The sequence below is a fragment of the Acipenser ruthenus genome, chromosome 2 (genome assembly GCF_902713425.1).
Source record: "Acipenser ruthenus chromosome 2, fAciRut3.2 maternal haplotype, whole genome shotgun sequence".
NCBI lineage: Eukaryota > Metazoa > Chordata > Actinopteri > Acipenseriformes > Acipenseridae > Acipenser > Acipenser ruthenus.
This window is the reverse complement of record NC_081190.1, coordinates 92,520,271-92,543,205: the sequence shown is the minus strand read 5'-3', so window position 1 is coordinate 92,543,205 and position 22,935 is coordinate 92,520,271. Positions and strand designations below refer to the sequence as shown.

Genomic DNA, 22,935 nt, shown 5'->3' with positions numbered 1-22,935 from the left:
CAAATAGGATGATCCCTGGAGCCAATATTACACTTCAGCCTTCAACACCGGGCCAATAGGAAATACACATTACCTGAAGTAAAAGCGCTGAAGGCTCTTATATAAAACAGCGAAGCTACGTCTAGGCTGGTTCCCACCACTACTATCTCATTTTACCTTGGTGAAAGCCAAGTTCAATATTAGCATGAAGTAAATAACAGTTACTTTCGTATAATAAACATCCAATCAGATACAACTCCATATGTGAGATAAACTTGTGTTTACGGTATGTAGCTTCCTTTTTTAGTGGATCCACTCTAACGAAAGAGGAGAATGGTGTTTAACTGACTGTATTAGAGACAGCTATCATAGTTTCCAGGGTGGAAGGGATAATTGTCACAATATGGTATCCAGTTAAGGTCAGCTATGAGGGCTGGGAGGTCTACAGCAGCAGACTGCCTTTCTCCTCCCCTTTGTAATAAAGCACTTAAGCTTTAAACAAGGTCATACTTGGAGGTCAATGTCACACAGCCACAAGGCCGAAATGCTTAAACACGCTCATTTAAGAGCTATATTCCCTTCAGAAACTACCGTGCCGGGGGGGAAAAATCTCCATGTTTCCTATTCAGGGATCATGAAATGAAAAGTGTGAAACGTGACTGTCAACAATATCTGAGAGGGTAACCCAAGAGCCCACTGATGTGCTATAGAGAACCTTTTTTTCTGTAAAATCAACACCTACGACCCCCTGCCCCAAAGCAGCTCTTCTTTTTTATAATAACGATTTCCCCATTCTTGAGAACACATATATCTGCTGATCTCCTCTAACAGTGCCCGTGGAGAAAATCATTGCAGATTAGGCATTCCTCCAGAACAATTTTAACGTTTTGTTGACTCGTCATGTCCAATCAGTGCAGCCAGTGGTGGCCCTACACCTTATTGACAGAGTCTTTGTGCTGGCTTTAAAAAGCACCTTTAATGTGCTTGATGTGGCTCTGAAAAAATTCCTGAAAACCCTGTGTGTGTGTGTGTTGGCTTCTGTGTTTATGTTTAAATGGGTCTGCTTCCTTGGCTACGTTCCAGGTTGCCCTTGGAAATGAGAAGGCTTGAATAAATAAATAAACAGGGCTGTCAGGATTTGAGATACCAGAGAATGCTACATTGTTACTAAGTAGAAGTCCTCAGCGCTGAGTACTCGCTGTGAGTGACTGGGAATGAGTGCCCGTGAAGTGTGTATATATATATGGGGCAGCAGTGTGGAGTAGTGGTTAGGGCTCTGGCCTCTTGACGGGAGGGTCGTGGGTTCAATCCCAGGTGGGGGACACTGCTGCTGTACCCTTGAGCAAGGTACTTTACCTAGATTGCTCCAGTAAAAACCCAGCTGTATAAATAGGGAATTGTATGTAAAAATAATGTGATATCTTGATATCGCCCTGGATAAGGCCGTCAGCTAAGAAATAAATAATAATAATAAAATAATATATATATATACATACTGTATATATATATATACATATATATATATATACATATATATATATATATATATATATATATATATATATATATATATATATATATATATATATATATTGGCTTTTCCGGACACCCAGAAGTGAGTGATAATACATATACCTGGTTAAAAATAGGACAAACAGAATGTACAGAAAGACCAGATTTCAAAGCCAGGATACCAGGGAAATAAACCTCTTCTTTAATTTAATAGGATCGTTAACATGCATAGCACTGACAGTCTTATGTGAAGGGTAGGACCGTGTAGAGTGGCCCTACTAAGGTTTTACAGCAAACATGGTTCTCCAAAGTGATACAATTAATCATTGCAGCCAGTGATTTCAAACTGCAGGCTAGTGTTCAGGAATCTTTACAATAACACAAAATAGGCTTTATTTTGGTATTGTTCTGCTAGTTTGATTACTTTTACTTTACATTATCAATCACGTATAATAAATATACTGTTACGGAGTTGTCAAAATTTCTGTATATCTTATCCTGTGAACATATGTCTTTCAGTGCATAGAACACATGGTGTGTTAAGAAAACAACACTTTTTTATGTTTAACAGTAGTTCCCAAGTACAGTACAATCTTCTTTTTTCATTTTTTTTTATTTAGAAGTTAATATGTTGTGTAGAGTGTCTATTATAAGTGACATTTTTTCGCAGCGTTTAACCAGCCGTAAGATTGGACGTCATTTCTTATACAATATGAGACACCCTGCACACAGCATATTAATTATTGGTACATTTGAAGGAAAACATTTATTGTCTTTACCTGAAACCGGCGCATGTCTCGTGGGTTCCCTGCATTTTTCAAACAATTCTGATTGCACTTGAGGAAGAATTTCAGGAAGAATCTGGAAAAAAAAAAAGCTAATTATTATTATTATTATTAGTAGTAGTCGTAGTAGTATCATTATTATATATTCAAGGGCCATGTTTGAGGGCATGTTCTGTTCAGGACGTTTTTTTCAAAGACGACTAATTAAATCCTCAGTTCATGAAAGAGACAGACGTGGAGTTTCTTTTTCACTTTTCAAAGCACTGTTTTAGCTAAGATAATGTTTCTAAACACAGTCCTTAAAAAGGCATTCCTTAAAAAGTCTTCACGTTTTTATGACGAAGGCCCTACATCTTTAAAGCTATGTGAAGTGTTAAAGGACATAACTGACAAACAATGAAACTAATTAGAACTACACAGCACCAGAAATGGTGTGCTGTACAACATACAACTCAGTGTGAAATTTCATATACAGTGCCAATCCCCTAATCATTTTGATTATATAAATTGTTTGCTTCAACTAAGCAGTGATACAATTAATAAATTATTCTATTAAGCAGTTTTTACTGAACATATTCCAGCAATACAAGTCAAATCCCTGTATATCCAGTACATAGGAACATAAGAAAATATATTAACGAGAGGAGGCCATTCGGCCCATCTATGCTTGTCTGGTTCCTAGTAACTGATCTCAAAATATTGTCAAGTTAGGTATTAAAGGATCCCAGTGATTCTGCCTCAGCAACATGACTAGGTAACCCATTCCATACCCTCACCACTCTGTGAAAAGAAGTGTCTCCTACCCTCTGTCCAAGTCTATCTACTCTTAGTTTCCAATTGCATCTTCAGGTATGCTGCTGGTTATCTAAATTGTTAGTTTATTTGGGTAGTGAGTTGGCTAATCAACCCAAATATAAGCGTTTCTGTGGCACTTGGAATAATAAACCTGCCATTTCACTCAACATAAACACAGGCATCAGGAGCAGATTTAAAACCTCTACAAGTTAGGGAGAAATGCAATATGTTTAAAGAAGAATTTCAGACAGCAGGGGTTTCCACATGCATACATTTCATGTCAAACAAAAGCTGTGAACATAAGGGCTCCCCTGTGTCTGAGAGCAGTGGCTATGAGGAGCGAGCAGCACCCACCACTGCTAAGTCATGAAATCAACAGCTGTAATTATTATGAGGCAGAGGCAATAGAAACTGCTGTGAGAAAAGGTGGTGGGAGTCATGTCTGGAGAAAGCTGGGAGTACAGTGCTAGAATCTCAGTTACATTTGATAAAACTACTGGTAGTCCATGTATGCAAGACCAAATTCAGGATCAGATTTAAAACCTCTAGAGGTTAGTCCTGGGACAAAAATTCCAATACTATTTTAACAAACATTTCTTGAAATGTATTCAGTGGAAAAAATGACCACATTCGGATTCTTTCACATAACAACATTTATCGAAATAATATCATGCAATAGAAACCAATGCATAATTAACATTTATATAAATAACACACATTCTACTGTAAAGAAGAGTGTTCCTGTCTTTCTGTAAAGGGTATTTTGATGACCTACTTGTTTATGTTACTCTGAAATGTCTTTACTGTAATATGCTATTAATTATTTGTTAATTAATACTAATTATTTTCCAGCAAATTGAAAATTAATATTTGAAAATGAATATACATTTTGAATGAATCTTTGAACATGGCACTAAACAGGTATTATTAACTAACTTCAAACTCAGTTATTTTAAGAAATTACGTGAAACAAGTTGTTTCCAGTCATTTCTTTTCCCATTTCTAATCTGAATAGAAATGCACTGGCGTAAAAGCACTTTGATAGAGGTGGATTCAATCAAATATGATAGCGTGCTGTTTTCCCTATTACAGTACATGGTAATAAATTATATTTATTTCTTGGCTACTGAACAACAGAACTAGTAAAAAAGAGCTTAAATCTGGATGCTACAAATAACAAAAATAACAAAAAAACAAACACATTGACAAGATACCAAAAAAACTACAAAACAAAAAAAAACGTATTGTAGTTTTATGAATTCAATACAACAGCCATTTCACAAAACTTTTTCAAAGTCATTTGTGTGTGTGAGTGTGTGTGTGTGTGTGTGTGTGTGTGTGTGTATGTATATTTGATATTGTTCAGGGCATTTGTTAATAAAGCCAACAACAGTCTAGAACAGTTTAATAAATACTAAACTGTTTTTTTATTAATTAACAGATTTTGAATATATTATCCTTCTGCTGCACGACTGGCTGGAAAATATATGCAGGCAGGGATACATACAGACTACCACGGGGCAGTAGCACAACGCATCCGGGGAAGGCTAATGGCCAATTATTTGGAAATGTCACTGGTGCTGACAATGAGTTGCAGTGACGATGGACCTGACCTGAAGTGTCTATTCCAGGAAAATAGATGGACACCAAGCAAGAGCATGGGAGTGCTGGGGGTTTAACCCCTGAGGCACCACGGAGAGCAGGCCACAAACAAGCTCCTTAATGTAGTACCTGACACGTATCAATGGGCAAGACAAACGGCAAGTCAAATACTTCAATTAATAAAGATCTACAGCATTGTTTTTCTTTTCACTGCTTGAGAACAGCAGCAACAACTGTTTTTCAAGACAACTGTGAAGATAAATGACTTGAATGAATAACACCTTCTTCTGTAAGGGAAGCTGGGACCCTTACTGTTTTTAAGACAATGCTGAAAACATAGCTTTTCTATCTTAATTTTCCTATTTTTCAATCAAAATTTTTGTTTTACTCTTTGAACTGTTCTATTATTACAATTAAAACCACATTTTTAATTTCTGTTTGATCAAATTCTGTATTTAATTAAATTATTTTTTGTGTGTGTACTTTGGGATCCTTGTGATGAAAGGCTCTATATAAATGTGAATTGTTGTTGTTGTTGTTGTAAACGAGAAACACAATGGGCTTTGTTTTAATGCTCAAAACTGTGCCTGATTTAAATACCGCCGATCGTTTACTCTGTATTAATCCAGCTGGGGTTTCCTGCTTGGAGTTATTCATAAGTTCACTTATAAATACAATAAAAATGCAGTGAAATGAGGTTCACAAAAAAGGTTTATGAATTCAGGGTGGCAGTATTAAAATAGATCCTAATACATTCAAAGGTGGAAATTGATGGGAAATGAATGATACAGTCTGGGTTTATCACAGTTCATGCCATCCTATGAGCTTTTCTGAACTGCACCCTACAAAACGCCTTGGTCTTATTACTAGAGGTTAAAAGCACTTTTAGCTGAAACACTTTTTCTGATGCAGATAAATACACAACCTATAATGATATAAAGTACAATTTATAGGCTTTCAAAAACTCAAAAATGCACATTGTATCTTATTGAACAAATCTGGCCCTATTCATAAAGGTTTTACAGTATGAGGAGTTATTTGAAATGTTTTTTTTTTTTTATTCAAAGCCTATTATATATGCTTAAAATAACCCCCTTTTAAATACATTTTCAGAACGATAAAAAATGTTTATGTGACTAGGGTACGAGACGTTGCCCTGCCAAGACAAAAGCATATCTGCATCATAAAGGTTAGCAAACATAAGAAGTTTAAGATGTACAATTATACTTGCAGTGACCAAAGGGTCACTGCATGTGACCAAATTCCTTAAATATGTTCTTGGTGGAAAAACTGTATTATTATGTCTGGTCTGTCGTGACACTTACTGTACCAAACCAGTATCTCACCTTAAAGTAGCATACAGCATTTGGAACAAACAGAACATGGCTTAAGTACTTGGAATCTTAATTTAATTCTGAATGGAACATTCTCTCTCTCTCTCTCTCTCTCTCTATATATATATGTATGAATGATATTTCATCATAGTAGGCTCTAAAGAACAGTCTTTCTTTTTACCCTCAGCATTATTCCAGTAATTAACAGAACAATAAATAATAATAATAATAATAATAATAATAATAATAATAATAATAATAATAATAATAATAATAATAATAATTTCAGTAACCCCAAATCAATGGTGCCCTACAGCTTTAAAAATATGAACATTTCATAATCACTGTATGGAGAAAACAAGCTTCTCTATTTAGCCGGTATTGATTGTTACTTGATCTGGGCTGCACCACAGGCAGCTAATGTGGTGCTTTATGGCTCTAGAATACAATAATCCGGGGAACCCAGCCCTGGATTCCATTCGCATGATACCAGAGACCTTGGGAGGAGGCAGATACGGATCAATAAGGATTGAATTAAAACTCAGCAGGAGCCATGAGCTGGTAACTGGAGCCCTGGCCTGATATTAGAGTAATGTTGTGTTTATTAAGGGTGAAATTGAACTCGGCTCAGCCACCGAACGGGGGGCATACCCCACTGTAGGCCTGAGGCAGGCAAAGCTGAATCATTCTGATGTTTAAATGCCTTGCTTGCTAATATCTCACATTTCTTTTGCATGATGTTATTTCTCAAGCAGGTGGCGGCAACCATCTGCTAATATAGATTACCACCCATAGCAAAAAATGAAAACAATAATAATAATCCATCATGGTTCTAAGGCTTGGCATCAATTTAAATATGTGATAGCAAATATATTTTTAATAATAATAATAATAATAATAATAATAATAATAATAATAATAATAATAATAATAATAATAGAATATTACATTTACATAGTATTTAATCACTTGAGAAAGTTCTTTAGAAAGTAAAATTACAAGAAAAATATAGCAGTTAGTACAGTACGCAAACACAGCAGTCATGATCAGCATCAGATATACAGACGTGAGACACTGAAGACATTTCAGTGTCAATTTGATTTCACTGATTTTGTCAGGCCATGAAACCCAGACTGTAATCGATCCCAGTTCCGATCCTAGTATCCAAGGCCAGCCATCCACATGTTGCTGGAATGTTCTGAACTCTGGTGTTTTGATTGGCTGAGATTGGCTTCCTGATTTAAAATAAAATATGGTATAGCTAATAAAAAAGATTGTTTGGGTGCCAAAAGCAGAGTCAAAAGTCTGCCCTAATATGGCTTGAATGATCGTTATCATCTAACTATCAGTGTTGCTCCAGATTGAAAGATTAAAACCAAGAAGCTTTCAATAATTTTTTTGGCTCAGTGCCTTGAGTGCTCAACTCCAGAACACATCTGTCTCAATGGGTGAGGTTACATCAAACCCTAATCAGCAGAACTGGGATGAGAACTCATTAGCATGGCCAAGAATACCTCTGCACTCATTTCAGGTCGACTATTTGGGTGAACCGCAGCAGAGGATACGTGTATAAATTATAATTGTAGCGGCGTAGAAGTATGCAAAAAAGTCCAGGTGCCCATTCCTGGATGGTTACTGCTTCTTCACGTTTTTGGTTGGGATGGAATCGTTCTTCCTTCCTTCCTGACCGTTTATTGTTCTTGTTCTTCAGGTGAAGCACATTGCCCTTTATGTTTGCGTTTTACCGTGTTTCATCAAAATTGGGCCCTGTGAGAAATTGGTCCCTGCAAATAACAAGTTGTCCTTAAATTCAGCGCTGCCCTACTTTCAAAAACCAACCACCATCACTCAAGATTTTTATTTCGCCTAAGGTTGATTGCACTAGCATACCAGGCATGAAAATGACTGCTGAAACTTTAGCACTGAGCTTATACAAGAGTGTTGCAATGAGTGACTTTGAAATGAAAATGGATAAAAAAAAGAAAAAAATATATTTTGATAATCCACTTTGATTACACAATGAATCCATTGTATGGGCGAATTCACTTTTGGATATCAACTCGCAAAGATGTGGAATTGTTTCCATCACAGTATGAAGATGACATTTGATAATCTCTCCTGCTCTGGTTTTAAAGATTGTATTAGGGAATTGCTTAGAACCTTCTGCCCACGCTTCTCTCTCACTCGATATCCCTTAGATATCACTTATTTACACTATTCTTAGATCTCTGTATGCTGCTGATTAAGTTTGAACCACACATGTTTATCGTGTGTTGTTTGTACTTTGTAATTGTTTTTTATACATTTTTCCAGGACCCCTTTGTAAATGAGGCCTCGGTCTCAATGGGTAAATATCCTGGTGAAAGAAAGAAAGAAAGAAAAATAAAGGAATGACAGAAGAACTCACTTGCAATAAAAATGCAATATGAATGTCACAAACAGGATTCATACTGTACACATTCCCCTTTTTCAGATTAGGATTGGAACTGGGTAAAAGACTGCAAGATCTTTAAAAACACAGTGCTGGAGTTGCTCTTTGACTGTCTCGTTTCTTTTCTTCTTACGTGGAAGGTTTTAAGCTGCCATCTCTCCATTCACTCCACCTGCACAGTCCTTGGGTGCCATTCACTTGCGCTAGCCTGTCATGTTGAGGTACAAGGTGATTTTAATGGGATGTAATGTGGCGGAGCAGTTCTACAGCCAAGACAGTAGTAACACAACAGACAGCATTGCAATTGGTGGGGCTGCCTCATAAGTGAAAAGAAAGTAGGGTAGCTCTGAATTTAAGGACACCTTGTTATTCACAGAGAACAATTACGTTCACCTTAAGAAAAATGGCCAGGCCAGGCCAGGACAGGACAGAAGCGTGGTTTTACACAGCTCCATCCCTCCCCATCAAAAACACATTAAAACATTATAAATAATTAATGGCCGTCTTGAGCTCAATTATTAGTTTTTTTTTTTTTTTTTTTTGTTAAGCGAGTAGCAACAGATAATGAGGGGAGCCTGCGTGCATGTTGTAAGCCATCACCTCATTACACCATCCTGTCATCAATTACAAGAGGGATGGGTGGCCCTGTCATCATCTAATGCATGGCAGACAGCGTGTCACGATTTACAACCCTCCGTCCGGAAGGCCCGTGAATATAAATGAATGTGGCGCCGTGACTCCTATGGGCTCTGCATTACTGAGGGAGCGCTTTATCACCTGCTGCTGATTAGAGCTACGCTGCTCTTACAGCCCTGGCACTGAAATGAGTCCGGGGAGAAAAAGACTGATAACCAGAGCACTTATTATGAAATATACCAGAAAGGACATCAGCAAACGCAGGTGCAGGTGGAGAGTTACACCTCTGACCTTAAGGACAAAACCATGGAACTGGGTCTTGCCCTGTTTTTTTTCCCCCCACAGGGGGTAAAACTGAATTCGGACTTGCTGAAGATGCCTTAATTTACACCATTTCCTCCTCCCTTATCCCCAACTCACATTTACACAATCCTGTGATACTTAAGTACAGCAAACTGCTGTGTAGTCAGGAGGTTTACAAGAGTTTATCTTCTGGTATTTAGTGAATTTTACTGAAATGCATACAAAAACCTTGTTTTGGAACAGAACTCTTCGGGTATAGTAAGGAAATTGTTTGGGTGACACATGGAAGAAAGTGGCACTAAATAATATACTGTCATTCAAACACTTACAGCAGTGACTAACACAAAGAGAGGGGCCAGCAAGTACTGAAGCAGTCACTGTCACACTGCAGAATGAAATCTCTGTTGTACAAGTATTTGTATTGTTAACTGGCACACTGCAGAATGGGAACTCACTTCACCACTTTAGCTACAACATAATACAATAACAACAAACTGCATCAAAGGGGCCATCTGCCTCCTTGATTTAATTACCTACCAATACATGACCATTACCAATTGAGCAATACCCAGGGGACTGTAGTGCATAAGTACTTACAGTAACTGTTAAAGGATGACAAGGCGTTATGACAGGAACACCAGTCACTATCTACTTAGTGATCAACTGTGTATCTTACTACATTTCAGAAAGGGTTGGCACCAATGATACATAACATGCAGGAACAATGTGGAGGATACCATGGTGGTGGTGCAATCATTCATCCAACAGTAGGTGGATCAGTCTTTAGCAAGAGAAAGTGGAAGTTTCCTTGGAGTAAAGGGGCAGCTGTATGCATAAAGACTTGTAATAATATCAAAAAGAAACGTCTGTCAAAGAATTTTACTAGTATCTTTTTTTTGTATTTCTACATATATTCTACATATGTTCTATTAATCGATTAATCCACTATCGATTGACACCCCTTTGTTTTATAGATCTTTAATGAAACATTTGTTAGCCGATTAATCACCCTGGTCCCCTCACGTAGCTAGCTGCCAAGAAACACATGATTTCCATGTGTGTTACTGAACTAACGCTCCTGCGTTTGTATTTGTATTGTGATGAGGATTATTGTCAACTATTACTTGTTGGATATTCGATTAGGAAATTGGTAGGTTATTGCAGTTTGAGTGTTTTATAGTTATGGATGGAAGAGACTTCAACCAGAAGCATACGCAGAGAGGGATGTATCTTACCAACCCCCTACCCCCCAATTTGAAGAAATCAGTTAGCGATCACCTTGTATATACTGTAGCTCCCCTCCCCTGCAGAGAGAGAGAGAGAAAGAGAAAGAGAAAGAGACAGGGAGAGTAATGTTGCTCAGCTCTTCTACAGCCCATTAATAATTCACACAGAGAGATGGCAATTACAGGACCATGTACAATCAAACTAAATATTTTATGAGGCACTAAAACAGTCCCTCCTTTTATCATCCCTTTCTTTGTCTCTCTCTCACATCTTTAGCCCCTGTTACCTTACCCCGGACTATAAGGGGACTACCCACCTGCATAATTCCTTTATTATGTTCACAGTTCAATATATCAGTGGAAAAATAATGTTTTTTTTTTCTTCGTCATTCACCTAAAATGACAAATGGACTGTTGTATACAGTGCCAAACTGCAGTTTCAGTGCATTTGTCTCAACTTTTAAACACACAGCTTTTAACATACAGTATGACTGAAACTAGACAGATATCGCGGCTGTTTTTTGTACGAAGTCCCTGTACTACGTCATCATAGATTCACAGGGTTCAGAATACCAGGAAGAACGTTGTACTAAAACAGTGACAGTAAAGAGAGTGTAAGGTAAGTGATTCGCTTTGACCCCTCATACTGAACAGAATCCCTGCTGCTTGCATGCCAATGTAGAGTGAGCCAGCTTACAGCGTCTCTCCAGGGGGTATTTTCAAAGATTCCTAACTTATGTTGAATGTAAAAAAGCATATTACATTTGTTTGTATATTTTCATTTATCAACAAAGTTAATGGGGTAATTTTAAATAACCTACTGCACTGTTTGCTAATATTCAATTTCTTATCTGTTAAGTTCCCTATTACACAGTATGTGTGTTCTCGATCATCTTCAATTGCTGATTCTGCAGGCCTTGCTTATTACAATTCTAGCACAAATACATTTTTTTCAACAACTGGGTCTGTTTATACAGTAAAATATTTGTTTGAATGTGATGTGGTTTGAATCACATGACCACTAGGGGTGTGCAGCTGTAATTTCTGTCCCCTCTGAAACTCAGGGGACAGGAATTACTGCTTATTTTGTACATACAGTAGATTTTCCACTTCCTAACTCACAGCTGCCAAAAAAAAAACGGACATTCGTCACTTAGCCTGGTAAATGTTTCTAAACATCTATTGAATTTGGAGCTTTTTGAAAACAGCACATTCTAAAAACTATTGCTATTTTATTTTTGACTCAAAAATCATGTTTTTCACCCTTCAGCCCCACACTGTGTGTTTTTATTTCATCATGGAGAGGGTTAGGTCTGCTCTCCCAGATCTGTCTCACTAAGGAAGCTTCTAAAATGTTGGTCACAGTGTCATGGATATTGAGATAAATGACTGTAAATGGCAGAAGAAAAATGACTACAGTTGTGGAGCCTGTGTGTAATTCTTTCTGATATTATTTGTAATGTTTGTGTAGGAAATACACTAGTGACCCTTTCTAATACCACATGCAGTCATTACACAGAAACAATTAGAATACCATTACACTTTAGCGTTTCACTGCATCAGTGATCTCAACTTAACCCCAGCATGTACTTGGAAACATTTAACCAGTGAATTACAAGCATTCTTAAGTACTGTATTTTTTTTTTCCTGTCAAGTTTTACATGGAGATGAGTTAGTGACTTGTACAAGATGATTTATAGTATCTAGAAGGCTTGTGTTTTTCCAGTTTAACAATAATTTATACAGGTTAGAAGGACAGGAACAAATTTTGTAGTACTTTTAAGATTCATGACTTCATTCTTTGGTAATACTGTACTAAAACTCCAGCGCTTTTGTACCAGTGTATCAAGACCATGTTTCTATATTGGTTATAAATCCATTGTATTGCAATTGCAGCGTTGGTTTCTTAACCCTTTACTGCCCAGGGTATGTTCCCATACCTATGTAATGCTTATTTTCTCAATGTCAAATATATTGGACACTGGGCAGCAAAGTGTACACAAGTAGTATAATGGTATAATATTTTTTGCCATGCAAGCAGCTTCTCCTCAAACCATGCTCAACTGGATCTGATACAATCCAGATCCAAGGTTGTATGCCTTGCAAAGCCTTGCTATTTCAATGAAATAAAACCAGGGGAAGTGCTGGAGTTAAAGACACACTTCAACTTCAAATATGCAGTCTTTCAATTCAGCCACAAAAACCTGGCAGAGGGAAGCGAATACCTTGTCTAGCACACTAAACAGCTCTTACACAAAGTGACAGCTCCATTGCGGTCCATATTAAAATAAAGCTGTCATCCAGAGCTCTGACTGAGGTATTGTCCTCTCAGATTTAAATACCGCCTATAATAGCGCTCTATCTTTCACACCAGGCTCACAGTTATTCTTAGACACACACATTAGCCCTTGGCCCAGATAGGAATGTCACCAGATTAAACATTGAATTTGTTAAACAGTGGGCCAGAGGTGCTGCTTCTTGACAGGACTTACAAACAAGCAGAAATGGGCCCATTTTTCATGTGGTATCCTGCTGTTTTTAAAGGAGTAAGACACCAGCATGTATATACACTGTATGCATGTGTCTATATGCAGTATAATGTATTAATAACTGTAGTTTATATGTATAATACACTGTCACAAAGACGGCCGGAGTGGGTGGCGTCAGACCAGAAGCAGGGAGTAAACAGACAGAGACGGTGGTTGTGATGAGCTGAGTGCAATGGCTGCACTCAGCGTTTAATAACAAATAAAAGGGTTGAAAACAGCACAAAACACTGGACACGGCACTACACGCCAAAATAAATAGACATACAAAACGGACTAAACACTTAACAAACGGTGCACGGAGACAAACAAACACGGTGAGTACAAACACTTCTCTTTACGATTTTACTTTACTTTTACTCCTCTCTCTCTCACCCGTTCTCCTCTTCCGAACACCTAACCACGACTGCATGAAAATGTGCATCTATATATACTGTTGTGCTGGGATTCAATTACTAATTAATTATTCACTTGAATCCCAGCACGTGAATTAATTCTGTGCAACCCCGTGCTCGCATATTATATTTTAAATGCACGTGCGTGATGTGCAATCCCGTGCCTAAATACAAATATACAATTTAAATACATGTGAAACACAGACCCGTTTATATCCCGTGTACCAATCTATACACCAACATTTACACACGCAACATACAACACATAACACAAATGCACACAGGGGCGGGGCGCTTTGCCACATACACACACATACAAAAAGTCTGTCTGCAAATGGTGAGAGCTGGGCTCAACCTGGGGACCGATCCTCAGTCTTGAGTTAAAGATGCTGATGTACTTTACCAGAAGACCCTTACAGCAGCCCCCAAACGGTGAAGACCTGATGGTCATTAGTTGAATGATATAAAGTCGAATGCATCTGCCCTGTATATTGAGCCCAGTTCTAAGTGCACAGCAGATAGCCGATGGATCTCTGAACTGGGTTAGATCCTCAGTCATCACTTCTGTGTAACAAGGAGTCTGTTGCAGCTTCCCACTGGTTCCTTACAAAGGACAGAGGGACAGACAGAGAGCTGCATGTTGGGAGAGGTATTGACACAATAAGTGGTAAGACCCTTAGCATCTGAATTCCAGCAATGCCACATTATTGAACTGGAGGCAAAATACAGTGTTACTTTGAAGAAGAGCAATGGTATTAAACCCTGAGTGTCTTGGCCTAATTAGAAGAATAAAACACAGTATTGGACACTGTTAAGGGAGCTATGGACTGCCAGTTGAAGGAACTTAATTGCGAAACACAGCAATAAAAAAAAGGTTAATGGCAAAGTCGAAGTGTGTGATGTTTTGAAGTCAGCATGGTCAAACAGAGCACAGAGGCAGATTCTTGTATATACCACTCTTAAAAATGTCTCATTTTAGAATTAATATGCCTTGAAAACCACTTAACCCTAGCAGCTCTATAAGGCTCATGTAATAACAGCCTGCTTTAGTGTATCTGTAAGTGCCAGGGCTAATTTAATTGGCTATTTTTTCAAAATTGCTTCTAACATTGAAACCATTTGTAACAATTTTTGATCAGCTAGCAGTTTTGAGTTGCTGTGGAACTATGTTTTATAGATAGATAGATAGATAGATAGATAGATAGATAGACAGATGCAAAGTGGGGATTTCATTGCCACTTTCGGAACCTTTTTCCGCTGTATTCTAGTGTAAAAGAAGTACTCCAAAACAGGGCGGTGCCTGAGTATTTTTTTATTAATTTACAAACAAATCAAAGAAACAAAACAAAATCCTAACTCCTCCAGGGAGTGAGAACTACACTTTTACAAGTTTTAAACTAATAAACCAGATGGGTACGCCATTCACCGGTGACAAAATACCATAAAAGTATCCCCCACACCACAGGCTTCCTCCAGGTCTTGGCCTTCACACAGACCTAGTAACCAGTTTTAGACTGGTTCAAATATTTGCCTGCTAAGTACAGGCAGGTGTACCTAATTAAATTAGCGCAAGGTGATTCTCATTCTGGCTTAATGTACTAACCTCATGACTACATTTGTCCTCTTTCTTCCCCCTACTCTGAGAGAGACAGAGAGAGAGAGAGAGAGAGAGAGAGAGAGAGAGAGAGAGAGAGAGAGAGAGAGAGAGAGACCCGAAACTTGGCAATTCAAGAATTGACTGGACAACGTACGAAATGAATCACAAACATCTTTCATTCCTGGTTTTGCCCGGGCAGATCTAGGAGTGCCAAACAATGCCCGGTCAAAGTCTGAAATGAGTCTCAAAGATGTTTCATTTTATGTTTTCAGGGGACAGAGACAGAGCTACGATTGAAGAGCTTGTTTGACCCGCCTACCTGAGTAGCATCACTCACTCACTCACTCATCTCATTCATAAAAACTACACAGGAAGTCCGGTTTGAGAAAATAGGCATATATTTAAAAATATATTTTTATTGATGACATGACTATATGAAAAGTTAATGAGATACATAAGACTAATTTATTTAAACAAATTATTAAAATCTAGATATGTATTACAGACTTAACTTACACTCTCAGTCACTCCGCTGAGTACGCTCTCCTCTTAGACTGCTTGTCATAAACACTATCAAAAGTGAATCAGCTAATCATTCATGTTCCACACAGTAACTGCATCTATCTCTCTGATTGGACAGTTCAATACAACTTCTTCTTATTATTGGTTGTTATTACATTATTAATAATATTGTCCTTTTTATACGCAAATGTCAATGGGGTTCCGATGTTCCTTGTTCCGAAGTTGCGGGTAATGTTGTTCTGAAGTGTGACGTAGGTTTTATACTGTATATACAGTGCTCCCTCACTATAAGGCTAACGCGCCTCGCATATAATGTTCCTATAGCATGTTCCCCAATTCCCTATACTAGTGATTCATGCAATATTTCTACAGTAAATATAGTACCGGTGTTGTTCAAACGGTAAACAACTTTATAACACAGACATCTTATTCAGCATTCGTTTTATAACTAAATAAATATTAGGCCTATTACTTGGTTATCTTTCCTAATGTATTTATTTTTTTGCTGCGAGAGGAGCTGCGGCTTTCTCCAGAAGACGAGACGCTTCAGCCCCGCTCCGGCAGTTGAACCTGGGGCGAGCCCATTCCCTCTTCCCCTCTCCCGACCCGGTCTCCTTCTCGCACTTGGTTTGCTTGTCTGTCACTTCGAACTGAACTCCCGACCGCCATTTAGCCAGGCTATTTATAGTTTAAAAACTGCTAATTAAAATTATGTTACCTTTTTTGTTTTCTGTAAAAAAATATTGCATTAATTACATGGTGCTTTATGCATGGTTAATTCACGAAAAGTTACATTTTTTTTCACTATATGTGCATTATAGAGTTATTTTATTTTGTATTGTTTTGTGTGTGTGTGTATATATATATATATATATATATATATATATATATATATATATATATATATATATATATATATATATATATATATATATATACTGTATACACACACACACACACACACACACACACACACACACACACACCAACAAACACTACTACCCCTTTAAAAATTAAAGTGATATCATTACTCTCATCCTAGCGAGCTGGAGTATTTTATTATTTTTAAATTGTACTTCAGGGGAATTATGATTTATACCTCACTTTATATGTCAGACAAATGTTTCTCTTTATGGCTATTAGAATTCAAAAGCGGTGGATAGCGTCGGAAAACTAATATAGTGAGTGAGGTATTTAATTAAGTATCAGAGCAGAGATGGGTAAGCGTTTTGCTTTATTGAGCTAAAATTAAAAAATAACTTTCCTCAATTTGAATAATGCCTTGGGGTGCGCTTTGCTATTTCATTTTAATATTGCACATGCTACTTTAACCTTTTACAAATGCCCGCAATTCAGTTTGTAAAACAAACAAAATGAAAGGTGTAAAGTCATGGAAGAGCTCAAGACAATCTTCTCACTCTGTGTGGTGTATCATAAGCACACACTCCATGCCAACTCACTGCTTGTTTTATTGATTTCATTTAAGTGTCCCATATGGTTCTAAAAAATATCATTTTTTAATACAGTCGAAGGTCGCTGAATTGTGTACTGTATAAGCTCTCATTTAAATGAACAGTGTTATTGGTGATTCCAGTAAAAAAAGTCAATCCTCTTTTAATTTTGCTTGGCTTCTAGAGCTTAAAGATGGTCTGTCTATTGAGCTTCTTCACCTTTCTTCATTAAATCAGCATAGAAGAATCTTTTTATTTATTCATTTTGCTGGAATAGTTAGTAAGCACACGAAATAATGATCTGAGCTAAATCAACAGTAAAGAATCCTATAGAACACCTATACAGAGAATTATCATTAAAACAAACTCAGATTGAAACAATCCTGATGCTACAATTTTCCATATGGTATGACTAAATTTAGCAGGAGCTTATTGTAAATTACTTCTTATAATATAAATTCACTTATTTTGGAGTCCCCCAGGGAAGAAAACATGTAATATAACAAATTGCCCTCGCTCGAACAGCTGAGTGTAAAGGATATTGGGAAATGTATTAACTTGCATCCACATTTCCGACTCTATTTTAAGATGTTTTGGGACTACTGATCCTATGATTTCGAGTTACCATGGACACAGTTTTAGAGTTGCTTTAGTGCTCACGCATCAATGCCATTTCCATGAAGCAGCGCAAAAAACATGCATTATCCTTGACAAAAGACGAGGTGTTGAAAGGGTTGGATAATGCACCACCGTACACAAAAAAGGAAGATGTTGCAGCAGAATTCAACATTCCCGCAAACAGTCTGTCAACGATTCTGAAAAAAAGGGATGCAATAAAACAGGCCTTTGAACAGCAAACTGGATGCATAAGTTGTCAGTGTTTCCAATTTGCTCAATACCCTGATGTTGAGGACACCTTGCTTTTGTGGTTAAAAATCCATGTGATCAGCATGGGACATGCAGATTTCAAGTGAGGTTCATTTGCAATGTATACTCTTTAAAAGTTCACTTGCAACCAGATTTTTAATCACATGCACGGTACGTTTACAGCAAATGTACAATACTTTGCATTGTACTGTGATTTAAATTTGATTTCAATGTTAATGTAACTTCAATAAAAAATGACAGTACTAATTGCTGCTAAGACGACTTTTTTCCCCTGGCCCCTTGAAATTTGTATTAATGACTGCTGACTGTATCAAATATTGGAAATTCAATGTTAGGAAAATGTATATGATATAAAGAGGCAGATGTAAGGATACGTGGATAAGCGGACGCAAACATTATAATGTGATGTAAGGATTTGGCCTTGCACTTCGGCAATTGTTGACTCTCCAAAAACTTTACACCTTGTCTTACAAGGTGCAAACCATTGTAGAAGCGAGTAATTAATCACTGTATAAAAGCATACACCTGCAGAGACCTGTCATTGGCTTCAGGATGGCTGCATATTCAATCCCAGGGTCACTTTGTTTGGGATGCCGGAGAATGCGGTGCTAAAGCGTTATCTTCTCACTCCGCAGTCATGCTGGACCTAATAGCTGAATTGAGGGATGAGCTAGACCCCAGCATCAATCTAGGGGCCGCTATCCCTCCCCTCCTCAAAAAACCTACCCTCGACCCCACCTCCCTCCAGAGCTACCGTCCTGTCTCCCTCCTACCCTTCCTCTCCAAAACCCTCGAGCGGACTGTACACCGCCAGCTCTCTGCTTTCCTGTCCAACCACTCTCTGCTTGACCCTCTCCAATCTGGCTTCCGCTCTGCTCACTCCACTGAAACCGCCCTCCTGTCTGTCACCAACTCACTTAAGTGTGCCCGAGCTGCCTCTCTCTCCTCTGTCCTAATTCTCCTCGACCTCTCTGCTGCCTTTGACACTGTTGATCACTCTATTCTACTATCATCTCTTGCTGACCTGGGGATCTCTGGCACTGCTCTGGCCTGGTTCTCCTCCTACCTCTCCAACCGCACTTACCAGGTAACCTGGCGTGGAGCAACCTCCACACCTCACCCTCTCTTAACTGGAGTCCCCCAAGGGTCAGTCTGGGTCCTCTCCTGTTCTCTCTCTACACCCGCTCCCTGGGCCCCCTCATCGCATCCTATGGTTTCTCACACCATTTCTATGCTGATGATGCTCAGATTTTCCTCTCCTTCCCAACCTCTGACTCCACCATCTCCGCCCTCTACCTGTCTGTCTGCTATTTCCTCCTGGATGCACTCGCATCACCTCAAACTCAACCTCTCTAAATCTGACCTCCTTTTCTTTCCCTCCTCCTCCCCCTCCTCTGATCTCTCTATCTCTGTTCCTCTGGAATCTACCACACTCTCTCCCTCTTCCTCAGCTAAGAACCTTGGAGTCACCCTGGACCCCTGCCTCTCTTATTCCCAGCACATCTCCACTCTGGCACGCACTTGCCGATTCTTCCTGAGCAACATCCGAAGAATCCGACCCTTCCTCACCAACTATGCTACCCAGCTCCTAGTCCAGGCCCTGGTACTCTCCCGCCTAGACTACTGCAACTCCCTCCTGGCTGGCCTCCCTGCGTCCGCCACCCGTCCGCTCCAGCTCATCCAGAACTCTGCTGCCCGCCTGGTGTTCTCTCTGCCTCGCTTCGCCCACGCTACTCCACTACTCCGCTCGCTCCACTGGCTCCCGATCACCGCTCGCATCCAGTTCAAGACTCTTGTACTAGCCTACAGATGCCTTGACCAGACTGCACCCAGCTACCTCCAGACCCTCATCTCTCCCTACACCCCCACTCGACCTCTCTGCTCCGCCTGCACTAGAAGACTAGCTCTACCTCCGCTACGCTCCCCTACCTCCAGAGCCCACTCCTTCTCCACCCTTGCTCCGCAGTGGTGGAATGACCTTCCTACAGATGTCAGGACTGCCCAGTCCCTGACCACATTCCGGCGCCTCCTTAAGACTCACCTCTTCAAACAGCACCTGTAGAACTCCTCTGTTTGTATCCTGGGACACTATCACCCTTCATGTAAATGTGATTTATTTTGCTCTTATCTGCCCCCTATTTTACTGCATTTAATCCTGTACTTCAGAATACTGTAATCTGCCAAGTGTTTAACCTGTAGTACTTTGTATTTAATCACATCCTGATGTAACTATCACTATTTAATCATATCCTGATGTAACTATCACTATTATCTGCTGTATTATTGAATTGTGGTTTGTCACACTTGTACGTTGCTTGAACAAAAGTTATTGTATTTCTTGCTCTTATTGTATTACTTGTATTGTAACACTTGAAATGTATTTGCTTACGATTGTAAGTCGCCCTGGATAAGGGCGTCTGCTAAGAAATAAATAATAATAATAATAATATCATTGCACATGTGAAAGTGCTGTTCTCTGCACTACTTAGTTTCTGGTTCCTTTCAGACCACAGTTGGAATGTCTGGAGGGATAGCCCAATCCACCTTTCTGGCAAATTTCTGGATGTCATGCTGAAAAGGGCAGGCCAATACATATCATTTACTAAGGATACTAGCATACCTGATGTTGATTGAGGCTTTTCCAAACAACTCAGTTTCATGCTGGGGCTCAGCCGTAAGAACTCTCAGCTCCTTCTCAGAAAACGTATTTTCTTTTCCGTGCGCCAAGAGGACTTTGCTGCCCTTCCTCTGACATACTGCTTTCTGTACACTAAACTCGGTCACCTCTGGGCTGTGTTGTCGCTTAATAAAATGCGCTCATTGACACCCTCATTATCATAATTGTGGATCATTATTTGTGCGTGTTGAGTAATTTGCATTGCTGTTAAGCTTACATAGGGCACAGTGCAAAATAATTGCCTGGCCGCAATGCAATTTGAATTTTGCATCCGCAGTTATTTGCACTGCGCCTATACTTACATTTACCCCAAAGTAACCATGTAAAAAGCTGTTGTTTGTTGCTGCTGGACCTGCCTGAACAATAGTTTGTGTTGCCTAAAAGGTCCCTAAAAATACAGTTCACAGCTACTATTGAGTGCTGGATGAAAACAGGGGTGAGGTGTTGTTAGTAGGTGATTCAATTATACGCTATGTCAACAGTGATTTTAGCTGTAAAGATCCCATAAAACAGGGTTGTTATCTGCCTCCCTGGAGCAAAAGTAAAGGATATTGAATCAAGAGTGCACAGATTATTAAATCACAAAAAAGAATTTGTGGTCATTGTACATGCTGGTACAAATCACATAAGGTCCAGAAAATCTGAGGATTTTAAATCATTAACAAGACAGCTGAAAAAGTTAGGATGAAGAATTATTTTCTCAGGTCTACTACCTGTTGTTGGTGGTGGGGATGAAGTAGGGCCTTGAATACTTAGCTGGCTGGTTGGTGTGTGCAAGAAGGGCTGGGATTTATAAACAACTGAGATTGCTTTTGGAAAACAAATAGATGTTTTAGGAAATATGGACTGCATCTAAATAGGTCAGGGGCAAGCAGGCTAGCTGATAACATCGAACATTACCTAGCAAAGTATTTAAACTAGGAACTGGGGAGGGGAGAGAATCTAAAGAGGCATGTCAAATTCAGGTTAAAGTATCCTGCCATTCCCGCTACCCACTGAGTAAACACAGAGGTGTGTGCTACAGTAACCTTCATCAAATTCCTATTACCCCTGCTCAATCACATGCTCTTGATTGGACCAATTTATGCCTAGGTTAATTTAATGTCAGATCTCTGTCTGTCTCTGTTAATTAGTGATTTTATGCAGGATTACAACATTGATATTCTCTCTTTAACTGCAACTTGGCTTGGACCGAATGACAATGTTTCCCTGATCGAGGCTTCTCCAACTAACTATTCTTTTTTCCAGAAAGCTTGCTCTAGTGGGCAGGGAGGTGGCCTTGCTACTGTTGTCCGTAGTGAACTTAGAATCAACCAGGAAATTGTCGAGGGTTTTTTAAGTTCTAACCTTGACATTAAACAGTCTATTACCTATTCATATTGTAATTATTTATCAACCACCTAAGTCAAACTCGCTATTTCTGACTGAATCTGCTATGTATATTGACAGTCAAATATGATAGGATTATTTTATTGGGTGATTTTAACCTTCATGTTGACATTGATTCTGATTCTAACTCCTTGGAATTTTGAGGCTACTGGATTCCTTATATCCTGCATGTCAAAGGTCCTACGCATAATCGTGGCCATACTTGAGATCTGGTCATTTCTCGTGGTTTAGCTGTTAAGAATGTCATAACCCTAGATCTTACTATTTCTGATCATCTTGCCATTCTTTTTGAGGTGAATCTGCCAGTATCTACAAAGACTGTGGACCGTACATTTAAATACCAGGTAATTAATTCTTCAACTGCTGTTAAGCTTTCTGATGTATTACACTCATTAGCACTCTCTGAGTCCTTATCAGTAGATGAGCTGGTTAATACCTACAACACCACCTTGACTGGTATCTTAGATACTGTAGCGCCAATCAAAACTCGGAAAGTCTCTTTTAAAAAAAGCTCACCTTGGTTTAATGATACAACTCGTAAGGCGGGGAATCTAAACTGCATGTTCATTACATCGCATGGAAGGGCCACCTGGTTAAATATAGGAAGGTTCTGGTGTTGGCTAGATCATCATATTATTCTAATTTAATTGAAACAAATAAAAATAATCCTAGATTTCTTTTTGCTACCCTAGATAAATTAATTAATCCTTCCCCTAATAGTACTACCCTTGACATTGGCTCCTCTCACAGCTGCAATGACTTTTTACATTTCTTTAAAAATAAAATACTATACATCAGAAATGAGATTCCACAGACACCTTCTATTAAGGAGGTCTCCAGCACAATTTTACCAACAACACCTATTAA

The 22,935-nt window shown here is 38.8% G+C and overlaps 1 protein-coding gene across 8 annotated transcripts in view; it reads right to left on the bottom strand.

The window, feature by feature from the left end:
• The window catches only part of LOC117408375 (transcription factor COE3-like), a 166,422-nt gene that overhangs the window by 60,112 nt on the left and 83,375 nt on the right, over window positions 1-22,935 (bottom strand). For all 8 annotated transcript variants that reach the window (XM_059003949.1, XM_059003921.1, XM_059003913.1 and 5 more), the window contains one exon: window positions 2,271-2,352. In XM_059003949.1, coding sequence (XP_058859932.1) covers window positions 2,271-2,352 — 82 coding nt within the window. The remainder of the gene's footprint in view (window positions 1-2,270; window positions 2,353-22,935) is intronic.